At 37.2% G+C, this 20,382-nt stretch overlaps 1 protein-coding gene across 1 annotated transcript; it reads left to right on the forward strand.

The window, feature by feature from the left end:
- The first annotated feature begins 93 nt into the window (after positions 1 to 93).
- LOC134315090 (phospholipid-transporting ATPase VD-like) lies at positions 94 to 14,906 on the forward strand. Its single transcript, XM_062996028.1, has 3 exons — positions 94 to 259; positions 10,670 to 11,040; positions 14,449 to 14,906. Exons 2-3 carry the CDS (start codon positions 10,751 to 10,753, stop codon positions 14,666 to 14,668), a joined length of 510 nt encoding a protein of 169 aa, XP_062852098.1. The 5' UTR covers positions 94 to 259; positions 10,670 to 10,750; the 3' UTR covers positions 14,669 to 14,906.
- Positions 14,907 to 20,382: the final 5,476 nt, after the last annotated feature.

Raw genomic sequence — 20,382 nt, forward strand, 5'->3', positions numbered from 1 at the left:
CGTCGCGGAAAGGGAGGTGTTAAGGGAATGGCAGAGATGAAGCTCTCTCATGGGGAAGATGATGTAGCTCACTGCGCACAAGGCACAAGAGCAAACGCGCAGCTTTCGGCTGTAGACCAGCCGCTTTTTAGCGAGTAAAAGAGAAGAAAGAAAAGCGAGTGTATGAGGGTGAAAGTGGCGGTTTAGCCGCTCGACACTGCACAATGCGGTACAGTGAATTTAACACCATACCGGCTGAGCAGTGCGGATGAGTTGAGCGGTAAGTTGCTGAGCTGAATTGTTCTGTTGGTTACTATGTGAACAAGCTAACGTTTAACTAGCCGGTGAGCTAGGAGTCCTTGGCTAGTCCGACACAGTCCCGTTTTAAATGCTTTTTAAGAGAAAGCTGCATATTTTATGACAATATTGATTGTATTCTTGTGTATATTAGCACATGCATGTAATTAAATACATTGCTTGTTGTATCAATGTTGTCTTTACATGTTACATAAGTCAGTCCAGATTTCCTACAGTGTCAATTACGATAAATGATGGTTAGAAATTTTGTATGGAGCAAAGCGTCTCATGATTGTCTCGTGATGGCGAGTTTAATTTGTACTGTATTTCTCCTCAATCATGTCATAATAAAATCGTTTCACCTTCACGGTAAAGAATAAGGTTATAGTTTTAAAACCTGGTATTAACTTCTGCTTGCTCCGGCTTGCTGCTTTTCACGGAAGTACTGTTAAAAGGTAACATAGGTTCACAGTGTTCCGTTCTTTAAACCCTTTGATGCACAAGCTAAGCAAACCCCTTCTAATGCACAACATGGGTGAAAAATGACCCATATTCATCCATTCAAGAATATTTTCATATGCACATTTGTCAGTTATTCATGTATTTGCTGTCTTAGCTAATAAAAGCTATATATACTAGAATATGTAAACAGCTAGCAAGCAAATAGTATTGGACATATTCAAGATACAAGAGCCTAATCTTTGGTTGTCTTTCAAAAGATCAGTAAATATGTTTTTGACTACAAACACTTACAAATGTCAGTAGTTTCTGTCAAATTCCAGTAAATACATAAGGGTCATTTTGACCCATGTTGTGCATTAGAAGGGTAGTGATACAAAAATGATTTTTATTAAAAAAGTAAAAAATATAAAACTGAAATAAGCATTTGTGATGATCAAAAACAAGTTAATTGAGGAATTCATGGAAGCTTGAATGACGAAATTAATTCATTGCAAAGATATAGAAAATAAAAACTCAGTTGGGTCACTTTTGACCCAGGTTGTGCATCAAAGGGTTAAAAGAAAAAAGAAAAAAACTGAAGTTGGGTGATGTCTCACTTGCAAACGTGTTATATTCGAAAAAGTCTATTGAAAATTAAATAAAACAACAGAGTGACTTGATGGGCTGCTGGTAGTGTCCAAGCAGGACTAACTGTTACATTTGGCTGTTTTCTAATAGCAGATTTCTAAAACCAGATCAGTGTTGTCATGGAACAGCTTAAATATACTGCCAAATCAATTGTGTTAAGGCACAATGACAATCTGTCCAGTTGTTTTTCTCATAAACGTTCATAACAATGATTAAAATAGTAAAAAATGTTGTTTAAAATGATGGTGTAACAGTTCTGTATAGAATACTAGGGCATTGTGTAAATGCATACCTAGTTCTAACAATAAATGTAAACTTTGTTTAGGTAATGTTAAGTCAAGTCACCTTTATTTCTATAGCACATTTAAAAGACAACGTGTGTCAACCAAAGTGCTGTACATAAAAATCAGGTATAAACACCACTCAACTATGCAACATTTAACAAATCATTAACATACATACAAAATAATATACATACGCACCAACATATAAACATATAAATCAAATAAAACCACTAAAACAAAGATGGCTATGACAACCCAACAAATATTAAAAACGTATTAATTAAGAGGACTCAAATGCCAAAGAAAACAAATGATTTTTTAAATTAACTTAAAGGCATCTATTGTGTGAATGTGAAGATGCATTAGTTTCTATAATAGCCATGATTTATATTTCTGTATAACCAAAAAACAGTACTTAAAAAAATCCAGAGCCTAGTTGGCTTGTTTACATCCCTCTATTTATATTATGGACATGACCCCATAAGCTCCTCACTTCACCATAAACTTTACTGCTTACCTATGACAGACTCAACCTCTAGAGCAGGGGTGTCAAGATCCGGGCCGCCACGTCATTTCATGTGGCCCGCGAGAGCTTAAACGACTAAATGATTGTTGTGATGGTTCGAGTCGTTACAGAGACGCAGTTATAATTTAATGAGACACCTGCGCCTTTAAGTGGTAACTGTTGACATCGTAGTCATGGCAACTAACTTTGACCTTCGCTGAGAAGCCATGTGACTTTTACGGCAAAAGAACGCGGGGTAGCGTAGTCAGTAACGTAAACAATAATAAATAAATACAGATAATTATCTTGCAGTATAATACAGAAGCATCGTCTGTAAGTAGTGGCGTTTATATTCTCAGTTGTTTGTAAATGTTTAGTGAGTATATCACAGCGTTTTAGTTACAAATTTATCGTAATTAAATACAATCGTTAGCGTTACTATAGCAATTAGTATCTTTACACAAAATGCTAACTCGTTAGCACTATTTTACGTTTGGTTAAATCTCATATTGTACCAGATGTAACACTTGATTACAGCTGTGTGCTTTTACTGTATTAAGTTCTTTATTGTTTTTATTGTTTGTATTTTTACTTTATTTTGATGCACACAGTGTATCACACAGCTGGGAAGCAAATAAACCGACTGTATTCTGAAGAGAGCTGTCTGTCTGTCTGTCTGTCTGTCTGTCTGTCTAGCTGAACAAGGGGGATAAACTATTAGTAAGGGTTGAACAATTGTCTTACAATACACTGTAAAATCCTACATGAACTGCATCTCTCAAAATTCGTAATCTTGTGACCTGCAAAGTGACCTCATCCCACCAGTAGATGATGTTAAGAAATATTTACACATAATCCCAAAATGTACAAGAAGATAAGTAAGAAAATTAAGCAGAAGGAGGAAATGTAATGAAAGTGAAAACAAGTTTGTGCTTCAGGAAGAGAAAACGGTGCGTCTCTTGTGTTATGAGGCTGTGTCTGTGGTAAAGGAGGACAATATAAATGCAGAATTCGGCCTCCAAGAAAAACAACAGACTGCAATCACAGCAGGATACGTAACAATCGGCCCTTTGAGGGCCACCATAATGCTGATGTGGCCCTCGGTGAAAATGAGTTTGACACCCCTGCTCTAGAGGCAAATCTAACCACTAGAGCTAAATGGTTTTGGCTTTTCAGTTTCTGTAAGTTGAGTGTTGCGCTATAGGCCTTTTATATAAACATTCACTTTTAGGTAATGTGAAGATGCATTAGTTTCTATACTAGCCATGATTTATATTTCTGTATAACCAAGTTACAAAACTAAGTAACACTACGTCTTTGTAACACTTGCATAAACGTTACATGTGAAGCAACATTTCATTGCCCAATCATCCAAAGTTTGTTGTATCATGCCCAGAAAAGTGTTGATTGTCCTCGCCCTCTGAGCAAGGTGGGGGACATTTCTGTCTGCCCTCCTGGCAAAGACAACAGGTGCAGGCATATAGTTTTTCCTTCAAGTGCTTCAACCTGCCCAATGACAGCACATGAGCCATATGTCTGTGGATGGCTTCAGATGTTTTGGATAAACATGGACTACCATTCCACTCGTGATTTGTTATGTGTTGGGTGAAAACTCAGATGGTGGAAACTGACAATGTCTAAGTAGGAAAAAACATACAGTAATTATAACTGCTAATGCCAGATCTGTACATTTATACTGTCAGAAAGTGTACACACTTTATCGACTGGGCAGTGGTCAATATTTTTGTGTTCTTACTTATTTAAAATAAGATAAATATCTGAAAAAAACAATGAAACAAAATTGTTAAATATGTGATGTGTGGTAAAAAGCAAGGATATCATAAAAACAGCAATTAAAAAAATTCAGAGCCTTGTTGGCTTGTTTACATTTATCCCTCTTTTTATATTATATTATATTATATTTTTTCCCATAAGGATGTATGGGAAACCTGTTAATGCGTTCCATGTTCTTGTTAAATTGCATATATTTTAGGCTAATATAAAATAATGGGGTTGTTTTTGACACGTAGACACTGAAAATAACAGAAATATCATATAAAGAACACTGAAATACAATTGAAAACACTTAAAATCAACAAAAATACAATAAAACCTGCACTTTACCTTTACTTCTTTATTGTTTCCTTATGCTTCATAATCGTGGAGATGCTTGATCTTGGAATATCGTATTCCGTTCAGTAAAGGCGCATTCACATGAGAAGCAGCAAAATCGCTTTTGTGCTGGCTTAAGCGAAGCGCTGAACAAAAGCGGCTGTTCATTGTTCATTTAAAATTAAATTAATCAGTTTTTTAAAAAGCTGAACACCTTGAGTTTAAGGTAAATGTTGAGTTTATAAGGGTACAAATTTCTCGACGAAGGGCGTTGAGTTTCAAAGATTTTGAGTTTAAGGGACGTTGACTTACAAGGTAACACTGTAATCCCAAAAGCTTGTCACTTCACCATAAACTTTACTGCTCACATATGACAGACTACCCTGCTGAATGACGAATATCTTACTATATTATGATTTTGGGAGAAATCTATGGAGGTAAATATGTAGCAAAAGTTTTGCACCTGTGAAAACGAAATCTGTAAAATTTGTACCTGTAAAGTAAAAAAAAAATCTGTAACTGTGAAAAAGATTTGTACCTGTAAAAAATAATTTTGTACTTTTATTTTCGAGGTGAGAATAAAAACATTGCAGCACAGTTTCAAATCTGCCCGCCACGAGTTTTGCAACAAATATCTCAGTCAGCATGTTGCAAAACTGATCTGTACCTGTAGCTGCAGGGGCGGGGCTTAGGGGTGCAGGACTACTGGGGATATTGACGTAATTACCGACCAATCAAAAGAGCTTGTTTTTAGAGCAGCAAGAAGCGTGTCAATCACAAAGTTTCAGTGTAGTTGGATTAGAACATCATAACTCACGTTATAACGTCCTTATTAGTGTTGCTGTGGGTATTATGGTGGATGTTTGCTGCGTGTTGTCTGCTAGATGATGTGTTAATGCGTTTAACCCTGCTAGTTTTATAGTGGACATATTGGACACTTGGCCTGACATTCCAGTTTCTTTCATCTCGTTCTCGGCTAATAAACATTCAAAAGCGAATAAACCTGCACGAACTGACTGCAGTAAACAAAGCACAAACTACAATCTAATATGTTTTTATTGTTATGTTTATTTAACGCGATTTCGTGATTGTGAGCTTTATCTGCCTTGAAAAGCCAAGGGAGCCTCTCAAAAGTGCATAAAACCCGGTTATATTTCTGTATTACAGTCAAATACATACTGTGTAAAAGAAATCTAAAAATGATAAACTTACATTTTCATGTAATAAGCAATGTAGTGACATGCACCACCTACTACCCCTAAATTACAGAAAAAAAGCTCTACAGTGTGGGTATAGTAATAAAGAATAAAATATAAACGTAGAAATATAACATAGAAACATACATTTTTATACAAAAAAGGTTGTAGTAGTTACCATGTCACTTGCACTATTTTACATAATAGTCTTACAGCATGAGTATAATAATAAAGAATGAAATATAGACATTTTTCATTGCAATTTACATTGCTTATTACATTAAAATGTACGTTTAGATTTCTTTTACACGGTTTGTATTTGACTGTACCGGTACTGTAGGACTTAATACAGGTGTGGTGAATGGTACATGTCACTAGGTAATACAGAACTATAACCGGGTTTTATGCACTTTTGAGAGGCTCCCTTGGCTTTTCAAGGCAGATAAAGCTCACAATCACGAAATCGCGTTAAATAAACATAACAATAAAAACATATTAGATTGTAGTTTGTGCTTTGTTTACTGCAGAGTCAGTTCGTGCAGGTTTATTCGCTTTTGAATGTTTATTAGCCGAGAACGAGAAGAAAGAAACTCGAATGTCAGGCCAAGTGTCCAATATGTCCACTATAAAACTAGCAGGGTTAAACGCATTAACACATTAACTAGCAGACAACACGCAGCAACATCCACCATAATACCCACAGCAACACTAATAAGGACGTTATAACGTGAGTTATGATTTTCTGATCCAACTACACTGAAACTTTGTGATTGACACGCTTCTTGCTGCTCTAAAAACAAGCTCTTTTGATTGGTCGGTAATTACGTCTATCTCCCCAGTAGTCCCGCCCCCTGCGCCCCTAAGCCCCGCCCCTGCAGCTACAGGTACAGATCAGTTTTGCAGCACGCTGACTGAGATATTTGTTGCAAAACTCGTGGCGGGCAGATTTGAAACTGTGCTGCAATGTTTTTATTCTCACCTCGAAAATAAAAGTACACATTTATTTTTTACAGGTACAAATCTTTTTTACAGTTACAGATTTATTTTTTACAGGTACAAATCTTTTTTACAGTTACAGATTTATTTTTTACAGGTACAAATCTTTTTTACAGTTACAGATTTATTTTTTACAGGTACAAATCTTTTTTACAGTTACAGATTTATTTTTTACAGGTACAAATCTTTTTTACAGTTACAGATTGTATTTTACAGGTACAAATTTTACAAATTTTTTTTACAGTTACAAATTTATTTTTTACAGGTACAAATCTTTTTTACAGTTACAGATTTATTTTTTACAGGTACAAATCTTTTTTACAGTTACAGATTTATTTTTTACAGGTACAAATCTTTTTTACAGTTACAGATTTATTTTTTACAGGTACAAATCTTTTTTACAGTTACAGATTTATTTTTTACAGGTACAAATCTTTTTTACAGTTACAGATTTATTTTTTACAGGTACAAATCTTTTTTACAGTTACAGATTTATTTTTTACAGGTACAAATCTTTTTTACAGTTACAGATTGTATTTTACAGGTACAAATTTTACAAATTTTTTTTACAGTTACAAATTTATTTTTTACAGGTACAAATCTTTTTTACAGTTACAGATTTATTTTTTACAGGTACAAATCTTTTTTGCAGTTACAGATTTTATTTTACAGGTACAAATTTTACAGATTTTTTTTACAGTTACAGATTTCTTTTTTACAGGTACAAATCTTTTTCACAGTTACAGATTTTTTTTTACAGGTACAAATTTTACAGATTTCGTTTTCACAGGTGCAAAACTTTTGCTACATATTTACCTCCATAGAAATCTCCTGTTGTAGTGTACTCAACCTGTAGAGGCTAATCTAACCACTAGAGCTAAATGGTTTTGGCTTTTTAGTTTCTGTGAGTGTTGCGCACTGTAGGCTCTTTATATAAAACACACTGGATGTTTGAAGAGTATAGGTGCTTATTTATCAGATCTCGCAACATTAAAAGGGAAGTCTAGTCTAAAATAAAGCAGTCACTACATTGTTTGCTAATCTTGGCTTTTTAGGTGCGTTTTTACTTCCTTTGGTTGTTATTCATATGCAATCATGTATACAAGTGACAAATTGCCATTATAAGTACAAGACACTGACCAGCAGTTTATTTTAGTTTTTAAGAGTAAAACAGGTAAACATATACTGCCATAAACCTTAAAACACTGGTCCGGATAAGATCTGTTTTTTTTAATGTAAATTATAAGCTTAATGAACAATAAAGCTGTTTATGAATTTGAGAAACACTTCTAGTTGCACAAAGTTTAATAGGAGTGGGGAAGTTTATTTATATCTTGGGTCACTGGCTGCCTATTTTCACAACCTGTTTTAGTGTTGCTATGTGTGGTTTCCTTCAGTTACATTTACTTCCATATTTTGCCAGTAGGTTAACTGAAAAAATTAACCCTAGGTGTGACTATTATTGAGTGAGTGTCTCATCCCACAGAGTCCTGTCTGGAATGTACAGTACATAGGCTCTAGACCCACAGTGATAAAACAGTTATAGTCAAGGGTGGACTTTTCAGACATTAGGTAACATATTGCTTTAGTGTGCTTGTCCAGTACACAACACTTCAGCGTGCTTGTTTTGGTAGCACAGAAAACAAAGTAGACAAAAATGGTAAATAATTTAATCCAGTTATATGACGCTGTTATAAGTACACTGATCAGCCATAACATTAAAACCACCTCCTTGTTTCTACACTCACTGTCCATTTTATCAGCTCCACTTACCATATCAGGGCTCTAGACTAACGTTTTGCACTGGTTGCACTGGTGCACCTAACTTTTTTTCTTAGGTGCACCAGCACAAAAGTTAGGTGCACCCAAATTTTCGACCGCATCGCATTTAACACCGCAGTTTTACAGGTTCACTTTTTTTTTTTTTTTTTTTTTTTTTTAAATCACTGTCCATACAGGCAATATTGACTTGGAAATAACTAACAATCTGGTCAACATGGCCTCGTCTGATGATCTGTTTGCTGCTGCCTGACAATGAAGGGCAGTGGGGAGAGGGGACACTTGGGCAGTGCATTTATCGCGGCATGTAATGTGTTTTATAGATGCATTGGGCTTTTTCAGCCTTTCAATTCGAAATGTATTAGAACCAGTCACAAATATACTATTGCCGGCCATGGTCTTCTTTACAGTTAATTATAGTATTACAGACTAATTATAGCACACTTATAAAAATTATAAAAATAATAGAGTAAATGTGTATGTATGTGTGTATATCTATTTATATGTGTGTGTATATTTAAAATTATATGTATATGTTTGTGTGTGTGTGTGTGTGTGTGTGTGTATGGGGCTCTAGAGTGTTAGAGTGTAATCTTAAATGCAGTGCATTATATTATCGGCTTTACTGAATCTTTTACACAGATTCCCAAAATCGCTTGCGGTGCACTCACTGTGTATTTTGACTACATGTATTGTAATATATTTTGGTCTTTTAGTTATTTTTATATTTTACTTAACGAAAATATTGTCGTGTTTTTACTTTCACTATCGCGGCACTTTACCGCTAGCATTAGCCCCTTGCTACTGTAGAGGGTCGGCTCACCTAGCCGCTGTCCGGTGGGGATGCTGCGGGTCTTTTGCTGTGCGGTGGTGGAGGTGTGGGAATAAAGGCACACGACAGGGTCGAGTCACTTTAACTGTTTAGTCAGGACTTAAGTGAGCGTTACGACACTTTACACCGCCGAGCTCCAGAACCCGAACTTCCATTCTGGGGACATCCGGCGAGTCTCATATACAAAACTAAACTTACGGCAGAACGTCCGAACGCACGTGTATAAACCTGGTGCTGCATTCTGATTGGCTGAGCTGAATGTCGCTCACATATCACCGCTACAATATTGTCCCGCCCTTCACTATCTCTGATTGGTTTAGACCATGATATTGGCCTAATGTGTGTCTGTTGTTTTTTTTTTCCCTCGGACGCCTGGTCGCACCGGTGCGACCTGAGATTTTTTTTTAGTCGCACCATTGAGAAATTAGGTCGCATGTGCGACCAAATTGGTCGCACTCTAGAGCCCTGCATATAGAAGCACTTTGAAGTTCTACAATTCTATACAGTTCTGCATACATTTTTAGCCTGCTTTCAACCTGTTCTTCAATGGTCAGGACCCCACAGAGCAGGTATTATTTAGGTAGTGGATCATTCTCAGCATTGCAGTGACACTGGCATGGTGGTGGTGTGTTAGTGTGTGTTGTGCTGGTATGAGTGGATCAGACACAGCAGCACTGCTGGAGTTTTTAAATACTGTGTCCACTCACCGTCCACTCTATTAGACACTCCTACCTAGTTGGTCCACCTTGTAGATGTAAAGTCAGAGACGATCGCTCATCTATTGCTGCTGTTTGAGTTGGTCATCTTCTAGGCCTTCATCAGTGGTCACAGGACACTGCCCACGGGGCGCTGTTGGCTGGATATTTTTGTTTGGTGGACTATTCTCAGTCCAGCAGTAACAGTGAGGTGTTTAAAAACTCCAGCAGTGCTGCTGTGTCTTATCCACTCATACCAGCACAACACACACTAACACACCACCACCATGTCAGTGTCACTGCAGTGCTGAGAATGATCCACCACCCAAATAATACCTGCTCTGTGGTGGTCCTGTGGGTGTCCTGACCATTAAAGAACAGCATGAAAGGGGGCTAACAATGCATGCAGAGAAACAGATGGACTACAGTCAGTAATTGTAGAACTACAGTGCTGTTTGTTGATCTTCTTAAAAAAATATATCATTTGCAACTGCCACATCTATGTATGGCTTTTTAATACTAATAAAGCACTGGCCACAGTTTCGTTTTCTTTGTTTTTAATAAATTTAAGTGTGCAAATAAAAAGCAATTTTCTTTTACAATGTGCAGTGTGTCAGTATACAGAATGGTTAAGCCTGCAGGAATTTCTTGTAAGATGAGTTTGTAATGGCTTTAAACTCCAAAGTCATTTTACTAACCTAGACACATGGCCTACTTGTCCTTGGTCTACTGATTTTTAAACATCAGATTTTAAACGTTTACCAATATATAAGACATACAAGACCACTCTTGCCAAATCCCCCCTGTTGCATCACCCAAAGCACATTTCTACCACCACCCTGCCCCTGCCTTGGTATATTACAGACAAGTTTGTAATAATAATTTTGTCTCTTTTGTGTTTTTAGGATTCCAAAGTGTAGGCAGAGAGGAGTGAAGGTCTGAAAGAGGCCATTTTGCCTCCGATTCTGGGATCTCCTGACCCGCTGATGGAGCGGTTTTATTGGATTCGGCACAGATGGCAACAGGTAGCAGTCACAGAGTCAGGACAGGGCTGGTCCCATGCCGCAGACTCACTAGCCTTAAAAGGAGGATTAGATTGTCAGGATGTCACAGGACACACGATTTCTGGAAAGAGACGATCTGTGGTGGCACGATACGGCCCACACCAGGCGGAATACCTCAGCATCTCAAAGGGCTACCAAAGCAACGCCATTCATACCACTAAGTACAGCCTTTTGAGTTTCATACCCATGAATCTCTTTCACCAGTTTCACAGGTAAGATTTTACATTTCAGCAGGTTTATGGTACCACTACACAACCTTTGTTTTGCATACCACACAAAAGTCATCATTTATTTTAACATGGCAATGTGTGTTTAATACTGATCAGCAATGGCTTTTGGATGTACAGTCTTGTACACCTAGTTCCTTCAGGCATTAAAACAGCAGGAATTCCCCTAGGCATGAATTTAACTGTTTTGGTGTTTTATACAAAGATTTAGAAATATAAGAAAATGACTGGGTTGAACAGTTAAATATTTGATTATTTTCAAACATCTCTTTCCAAATTAAAAATTATATTGATTGACAGGTTTGAGATACCAGGAATATGCAAATGTTGGTGGCCATATGTAAGTCATTATTGTATTGTCAATGTATATTGACAACAATAATGAACAATGAGCCCCTGTGGCTTTGTTTCCATTTATAGCCTGAATGCAAGGATGGTGTTTGTTTTGAAACTAAAACAAACGAAAAAAGCTTTACAAAACAGCTGCACAGGTATTGGGCAACCCCCAATCAGGAAAGCATTGGGACAGTAAGGAAAATGTAAATTAAAAAAATGTAGTGTTGACAACACAAAACATGAAACATGAAATAAAAGTCAAAGCAAATGAAACACTTTTTTATTTGTCTTTTCCATACTGTCCCAACTTTTTTCTAATTTGGGATTGTATTAATGTACCAAGGCCATCAAAACCTTGCCCACCCAAAAAAGCTTACATTTTTGGAGGCACTGACATTTAAAAATGTTGTATAAATGATAAAAAATTAATTAAACTTTACACTCTCATAATCACACAACCTACTTTAATGTTTAAAGACATTTATTTAATGCATTTTTCCAATTTTCCTCACAATCTAGTTGTATCCAATTACCCGATTGCATTACGCTTCCTCTCTACTGATGCTGATCTCCACTTCTGATTAAGGAGAGCGAGACTGACACACGCCCCCTCCGACACATGCAGTAGCCGACTACATCTTTTAACCTGCTCGAGGCGAGTTCATATGTGGATCAGCTTTGTGTACAGAGAGCCACACCCTGATCAATGCATTTTTTCTCGACGCTGGCGCCATAAATCAGCCAGCAGAGGTCGTAATTACATCAGTTATGAGGTCCCTATCCGGCTTCCCACCCTGTATGAACATCAAGCTAGGGCTGGACGATTTTCACGATTAATTCGGTTATTTTTACCCGATGTTAGAAATGTGACATTCGCGATTGTTTACATACTTTATATTTTAATTAACACCAACATGTCACGAAATATGTCGCGGAATATAAATCAAGGAAAGTTTAATATTAAAAGGGCAAAATCAGAGTGCAAAACCAGAGGATAAACAGACCGGCAGCAAAACCAAAACAGCAAAAAAGAAAAACAGTAAATGGAAGACAAGAAGTGTCATACATGGTAATGGTTAGATTCAGAAATAAAGCATGCAAACACGATCGGCAATACTTCACAACGAGACTCAAACAGAAGAGTTTAAATAAGATTCATGGAATTGAACACAGCTGAACTGAATCAAAACTCCGGAGACGGTGAGCACGATCAGGATTGGCTGACCGGGGACATGTAATAGTCACGTGAGAGTGAGGAGCATGGGAATTGTAGTCCATATTGTTAGAAGCAGACCGTGCCCCCTCCATCCACCCCCCAGTCACAAGAGGACAAAATCAAAGCTGAGCTGAGTGCTTACTTGATGTCCCCCCCAGTGTAGATACTGATACAGACTCACTTCATTGGTGGAAACAGTACACAGGCTTGTGTTCCTTTTAAAAAAACCTGTAAAGAACTTTTTGTAGTTTTGCACTTTTCTCAGTGTAAGGAGGTTATGCTGCACATTATTTAAAGTGAGCTGTTTGTGAGCTATTTATATAAAGAATATAGCTAATTAAGATTTCTATTTTGTTTAAATTATTGTTAATTGTTGTTATATTGTTATTGTTATGAAGTTTGAGTTTCTTGAAAGGATAATTATCGGTGGTGCTGTTACTATTTTTGCACTTCTGCAGTCTTTTAAATTAAAATGCAAAAAATTGTATTATACAAAAACAAAAACAAAATCGCAAAAATCTGCTCTTTTTTTGTTTTTTTGTTTTTTTTGCAATATCGCCCAGTCCTACAACTAGCCAATCGTTGTTCATGTAGCCGCCCTGCCCAGCCAGATAGCAGAGCTGAATTTCAAACCGGCGAGTTTGAAATGTCAGCTCTGGTGTGCTAGCGTGGTTTACCGCTGCGCCACCTGAGCAGCCTTCATTCATTTTTGATGTATTCAGCTGTGATAATAGCCATAGTAGCTGACATGGCGTAAAGAATTAAACAAACAAACAAACCAAGGCCATCAAGCAATATAAGGAAAGTAATATGGTAGTAAAAAGTCTACTTTTTCTATATTTCTGATGGGTCTGATTGTGCAGATGAAGGAAATATGATAAAGTTGACCAAAGTATGTTTGAAGGAAGCCAAAGCCACGAATATCTTTAACTAATAATGTCAGCAGCCGCCTGTTAAGAATGATAGATCAGGCCAAGTGGTATACCACTGTAGGGTATGGCACATTTTTTCCTAATGATATATACATTCATATTCCTGGTTGATAAAGGGCTTGATATTTACAGCTAGATTTATACAAATGTGTGTTTAATGGCCTTATTAATCCCAAGATTTAACCATCATTACATCTTTATGTACGTTTTAAAGCACAGACTGCTGATTGGACATTTACCTCATTTATTTCTAACAAAGATTTTTTATGCTACAACATCCAACCAGGGCGGCACGGTGGCTCGGTGGGTAGCACTGTCGCCTAACAGCAAGAAGGTCCTGGGTTCGATTCCTTTCTGTGTGGAGTTTGCATGTTCTTCCAGTGTCTGTGTGGGTTTCCTTCGGGAGCTCCAGTTTTCTCCCACAGTCCAAAGACATGCAAGTGAGGTGAATTGGAGATACAAAATTGTCCATGACTGTGTTTGACATTAAAGACTTGAACTGATGAATCTTGTGTAACCAGTAGATACCTGTCCTGTCATGAATGTAACCAAAGTGCGTAAAACGTGACGTTTAAGTCCCAATAAATAATTAAAACAATAAACAACATCATCCAACCTCAGATTATTTAGGACTTGTGTAGCAATATTTAAAAAAATTGAAAGATCGTGTGCAGTTAAACTCTTTAGTTTCTTGATTGGTTGAATTATTGTAGGTTATGATTTCACTATGGAACTGAATTATTACCAACTTCAAAAGTTCCTGAATGTAAGAAGACTACTTGCATTACACATACAGAAACTTTCTGTGCAAAATGAGGAAGAATGCTTGAAAAGGTCACTGACATATATGATTGATGACCCTTATTAGTAATGTGTGAAAGTCTAACAATAATATTTTTGTTTATGCAGAGCAGCAAACCTGTATTTCCTGTTCCTGGTGTTGCTTAACTGGGTTCCGGCCGTGGAGGCCTTTCAGAAAGAGATCACCATGATCCCGCTTGTAGTTGTGCTCACTGTCATCGCCTTCAAAGATGCCATAGAGGACTACAGACGCTACTGCTACGACCAGAGGATCAACAACACCCTTACACACGTGTACAGTGGGTCAGTGTGGATTTCACCTCTTTAAACTCAGAGTTTGTGTGTGTTACAGTAGTACACCACCGACACATTTCAATCCATAATCTCGTTAAATGTCTTATTTCAGCAGCATAGTTATTTATTTGGAGTCAGTCCACATTTTGCAGCTATGACAGCCTTCACTCACTGTGGGAAAGTTTTTCTATTAGATTTTGGTCACATGACTGAAGGGAGTTAGCCACAAGAATGTTAATAATGAGGTTGAACACTGATGTTGGGTAATAAAAGCTTCATTTCAACTAGGGCTGCAACTATTGATTATTTTTGTAATCGAGTATTCTATCGATTATTCCAGCGATTAATCGAGTAATCGGATAAGAAATACTTTTGCTTTAACAAAGAGCAAAAACAAATACATATTAGATTAAATAAGACGTGTTTCTTAAACCAAACTGTACATTTGTATTCCTTGCATACAGGAACATTTTTTAAATGCAAAAATAAATAAATCAAAAATAAATCAATTTACTTTTAAAATGTAAACAGGCAACCTGAAACATCAGGTCATCAAGTCATAAATAATAATAAACAAAAATACATGAACATAAGCCTGTAATTTGTGCAACTTTAAAAACTCAAAGTTTCAGCTACAGCTCACGCAGAACATAAAGCTTTAATATCTTGTTGGGAGGTTTTGTGGTGTTTGTAGGGGGATAAAAATCTGTCAGGATTGTGTCTCTAGATGAGGTAGATCTGGTGTGTGTGTGTGTGTGTGTGTGTGTGTGTATGTGTGTGTTTGCCTAAATCTTCATAAAAGCCTGTGGTGGTTGAAACGAAGTAAAGTCAGTAAACATGAGTAAAGTAAACACGACGCTCTGATGGTGTGGATGTTATACTGAGTTTTAGTTTTATCAGCTTAAAATGATCTCAAACTTTCTGTGGTTTTCTCTGTCCAGTCTCCTCCTGTTCGCTATTTTCTCTCTATATTTTGCAGTCCGCGCTATCAAATCTCGGCTGCGTCCTAAACTGATACGTTCAGTTCGCAGGAGCGGCGAACGTGTCCAAATACGTAGTGTTCATTAAACTGTCCGCAAAAAGAACCCGGATTAAGTCCTGTTAAGTTCTGTTTATGTTTAAGATATTTGGGACGCAGCCCTCAGATTCTTCACGTCACCTGCACACAGCGTTAAACACGCTGCGCAAAAGTGAAAGTCGTCCGTGTAAAACACCGTGAGCTGTATATGGTTGTGCGGATTAAACGATTCCTCGATGCAAAAAATTTGAATCGATGATTTTTAGTAATCGATTTACTCGAGTTACTTGAGGAATCGTTTCAGCCCTAATTTCAACTGAGTTGCATACATTAAACAATAACAGCTCTTATGTTTGACTGGCGCTGAGAGCTCACCGACAAGTGCACTTCCCAATGGCTGGGTTGTTTGGCCAGTCCCAGAGCGGTAGAGAGAACAGAGTGGCGACACTCCCATAGGGAACCGTTGGAAAGGGGGCGGGACATTTTTTCTGCGCAGCTTCCGGGTTGTGGAGCTCTGTATAGTTCCAAACAACCCATAGAGCCCCATTCATTTCCACTACTTATCAAACATTTTTAGCTGTATGTTGCTTTGTTTTAAAAAAATTATGAATTTAATGTCATTAATATACTTAATACTGTTATTGTTTAGCATTTGCTCAGCACTAAATGTTACATGTTTATCTTAATTAATAGGTATAACCCAATTTAGCTTAGTCAGTTAAGCTTAATTAATGACACACGAGTCTTTTCACCTAAAATGAGTTGATTAATCAAGAGTCTTGTTACAGAAATGATCATAAAACATTAGAACCACAATAAATCATTATACTTTTACTTTCATACTTAAGTACATTTGAAGGTAAATTTAGTTTAGTACTTTAGTGGAGGTAAAGAGTATTTTTACTTTTACTACTACTTTTACTGGAGTAATATGTTACCTTGGATATCTCTACTTTAACTCAACTAAATGGTTTGTGTACCTTGTCCACCACTTACATTAGACAAAATGAACTAGTGCATATTCATAATGAATTCATTAATGTATTACATGTAGGAATCAATTATTAATCACTCATGAAATAAGAGATGAATGAATGCTTTTTCATGTACCTGCACTATAATGTTTTTGGTACGGTAATGTGTTTATCAATCTGTTCATTCAGTGCAGGTAAACCTTATGAATCCAGCACATGACTTAGTGTTTAGCCAAAATGATTATTATTATGAATCCTCAGGAAAGTGAAGGGAGATTAGTTTATGCAAAAAACAAAACATAAAAAACTTTAATGTCTATACTGTATATTGTCTCTACTACTTAATGATATCGCATTATGTAATGTATGCTATTATAATGTACTGTGTGTTAACAAGAACGACCTATTAACAAGTCATTATAAACATCAATCTTCCACTTTATATACCAAATTGACATTAAAGCAGATGCAGTAAATGTAAACGCAGTTGAAAATACCCAGAAATTGTACAAATGTTTATTATTTGCCGTTTAATATTTCATTTACTGCTGCCTGTCCCATTTGAGAACATGACAGCGCCAGGTTTGTTTGGAACTATTGAGGGTTACATGAACCACGTGACCGCGTAGCGGCGAGATCAAGGAGTGTCGCAACTCTCTCTATCTACGGCTCTGGCCAGTCCCATTCAAGACATAGCCAATCATGTCTGTGTAGATGCCCAATCGGCTGATAACACTGCTGAGATTCTTCTGTTCTGGCTTAGTTTTACATAGTGAGGTAAGGTAATTAGATAGTACCACAGTGAATCCCATTTGTTACTCGCTTAACAGGCTGCATGCTCTGTGTCCTTAAGGACTAATGCTGCAGCATCTGTTTACTTTGAATCAAATGAGGCCTGGATACATTTAGATCACTCCAGGCAATACATATCCCATGTGAAATGACCTGCTAAATTGCTGGGTCAGTTTACTTAGCCACTGCTCTCACACATTACCACATATCTATTAAAGTGTTGATATTTATTTAAGGCTTAAATAAACAGAACCTACCATCTCAAAAAATGCTGGGAAAAAAACTACATATCCGAGATGCCATATTGGACACACAGAACTAAGGAAACCAGGTGCCCACCTGTCCACCTTAGCATCCTCTTTTTAGGCAACAAAATGGACATCAGGACAAAATTTTATTCCCCAAAAAAGCTCCAAGAAGTCTTTACCACAGTCCTTCCCCAAACACTACTTAGATTCCTGTAAGCACTAGGAAACAACCTATATGTTTCCATAAAAGGAGCCGGCATGGTATCAAAAGTAGCTGGTATGGTATCAGGAAACAATCAAACAAACTCAAGGTTGAAGAGTCATTGTTGACATTAACCTATGGCTTAATATTTACATTTCCATGTAGGCAGATAATTTCTGCAACACCTTTTGTTCTATCTGACTTTTAGACAGGGTGTGCTCATTGGATTGCTGGTCAAAGGGGAAATTGTGGATAATTACACAGCTAAATGATTTACCTTTTGAAAACATTAAATCCAAATTTAAGTGCCTGATACTGATTTTAAAAAAAACCCCAAAAAACAGTGAAATTATTAAATGTTAAAGAAGTTAGCTGACAGACTAACTAAAACTATTTTACATTGCTCAACATTGGACTTTATGATTTTTTTTAAATAGGTAGCTCTACAAACACAGGCTGAATCTCATATAATCCATATTCATTTATTTATTGATTCACTGTCTGCTTTACCACTGATTTATCCTATTCAGGGTTATGATGGGTCCGACTGACTGGGCAAAAATAGGAAACACCATTGACGGGTCACCAGTCCATTACAGGGCAAACACACTCACACATTTACACTGAGGGCAAGTTTAGTAGCTCCATTTAACCTGACTGCATGTCTTTGGACTGTGGGAGAAAACCGGAGCACAGGAAACCCACACAGACGATGGAAAAATTTGCACGCAGAAAGGACCTGGACCAGTCCATCTGGGAATCGAACACAGGACCTTTTTGCTGATGGGTGATACCCATCAAGCCACTGTGCCACCCAAAATAAACAATGTTTAGTCATTATATCAATATCAAAGCTTTAGCAAAGATCCGAATACAATTAGACATGGATATCCTTACAGTAAGTTTTAGTCATGACAGTTCCATAGCTATCCACCACAAGGTGTTCAAAAAGCATAAGCAGCTTCCTAACCTGAACCTAAAAACTGATTGTGCCACCCTTGGCAGTAAGAACTGCAATCAAAATGCAAAATTCTTTTAACTTGGCCACATTGGAGGGCTTTCAAGCATGAACTGGCCATTTAATGTCTTGCCACAGCATCTCATTGGGACTTTTACTCAACCTCTCCAATTTGTTGTCCTGCCACATAACCCTACTGCTTTTGAGTTTTATGCTACAAACAGACAAGAGCCGAAATCATGGTTCCATCAGTTATGACAAGTCATCCAGGTCCTGCAGAAGCAAAGCAGCCCCAGACCATCACAGTAGCACCTCCATGTTTGACTATTGGTGTGATGTTCTTATGGTAGAACACAGTGTTAGCTTTATGCCAGATTTAACAGGACCCATGTCTTCCAAAATGTTCCTCCTTTGACTCATCGGTCCACAGAACAGTGTCCCAGAATTCTTGAGGGTCATGTAGATGTTTGTTAGCAAATGTGAGACAAGCCTTTGTGTTCTTTTTTGTCAGCAGTGGTTTCTGCCAAGCAGCTCTCTCATGGATGTGATTTTGCCCAGTGTCTTTGTTATTGTAGAATTGTGTACACTGATCCCAACTAAGGCAAGTGAGTCCTGCAGTTCTTGTTGTTCATGTGAGTTCTTTAGTGACCTGTGTTCTTGAAGAAATTTTGTTTAGCTGGCCACTCCTAGGAGAATTAATTACTTTTCCAAATGTTCTTCATTTGTAAATGATGGCTGTTATTTATGTTTCCTGGAGACCCAGATCCTTAGCAATGGCTTTGTAATCCTTTCCAGACTGGTGGTTTTCATTGACTTTGTTTTGCATCTGTATTTGAATCTGTTTAGAACGTAGCATCATGTGCTGCTTTTTTAGACTTTCTAGCCTGCTGCACATTGCCAGACAGGTTCTTTTTAATTGATGTTTAGAATAAACAGGTCTGGCAGTAAGCATGCCCGGGTGTGGCTAGTGGCAATGGAACCCAGTTGTCAATGGAATTTGGTTAACTGGTTGATTTAGTAGCGAAGAGGGTAATTACCCTTTCACATAGGGCCAGATAGGGCTAAACAGCATTTTTCTTTTGAATAAATGAAAGTGTCATTGTAAAAAGCATTTTGTGTTTACTCTGATTATCATTGTCTAATTTAGTAAAAGTAGTTTGATGACTGGAAAATCGAAGTAGGTCACATGCAAAAATAGTAGACATTTGGAAGGGGGTAAATACTTTTTCACAGCACTGTAAAATAAGATCTGATTATAATTCTGCATTTTAGGCCAGCATTATGTATTTATCCAATTTTGTTTTGTCATTAATTTTACTTTTAGTGCATATACACTGATCAGCCATAACGTTAGAACCTCCTCCTTGTTTCTACACTCACTGTCCATTTTATCAGCTCCACTTACCATATAGAAGCACTTTGTAGTTCTACAATTACTGACTGTAGTCCATCTGTTTCTCTGCATACTTTTTTAGCCTGCTTTTACCCTGTTCTTCAATGGTCAGGACCATTACAGAGTAGGTATTATTTGGGTGGTGGATCATTCTCAGCACTGC

The sequence above is a fragment of the Trichomycterus rosablanca genome, chromosome 5 (assembly GCF_030014385.1).
Source record: "Trichomycterus rosablanca isolate fTriRos1 chromosome 5, fTriRos1.hap1, whole genome shotgun sequence".
Lineage (NCBI taxonomy): Eukaryota > Metazoa > Chordata > Actinopteri > Siluriformes > Trichomycteridae > Trichomycterus > Trichomycterus rosablanca.

Bases quoted from the DNA above. Each gene is read 5' to 3' on its own strand.
- LOC134315090 (XM_062996028.1), top strand. From the start codon at position 10,751: ATGGAGCGGTTTTATTGGATTCGGCACAGATGGCAACAGGTAGCAGTC. The intron at 11,041-14,448 runs GTAAGATTTTAC...TTGTTTATGCAG, and splicing joins CTCTTTCACCAGTTTCACAG to AGCAGCAAACCTGTATTTCC.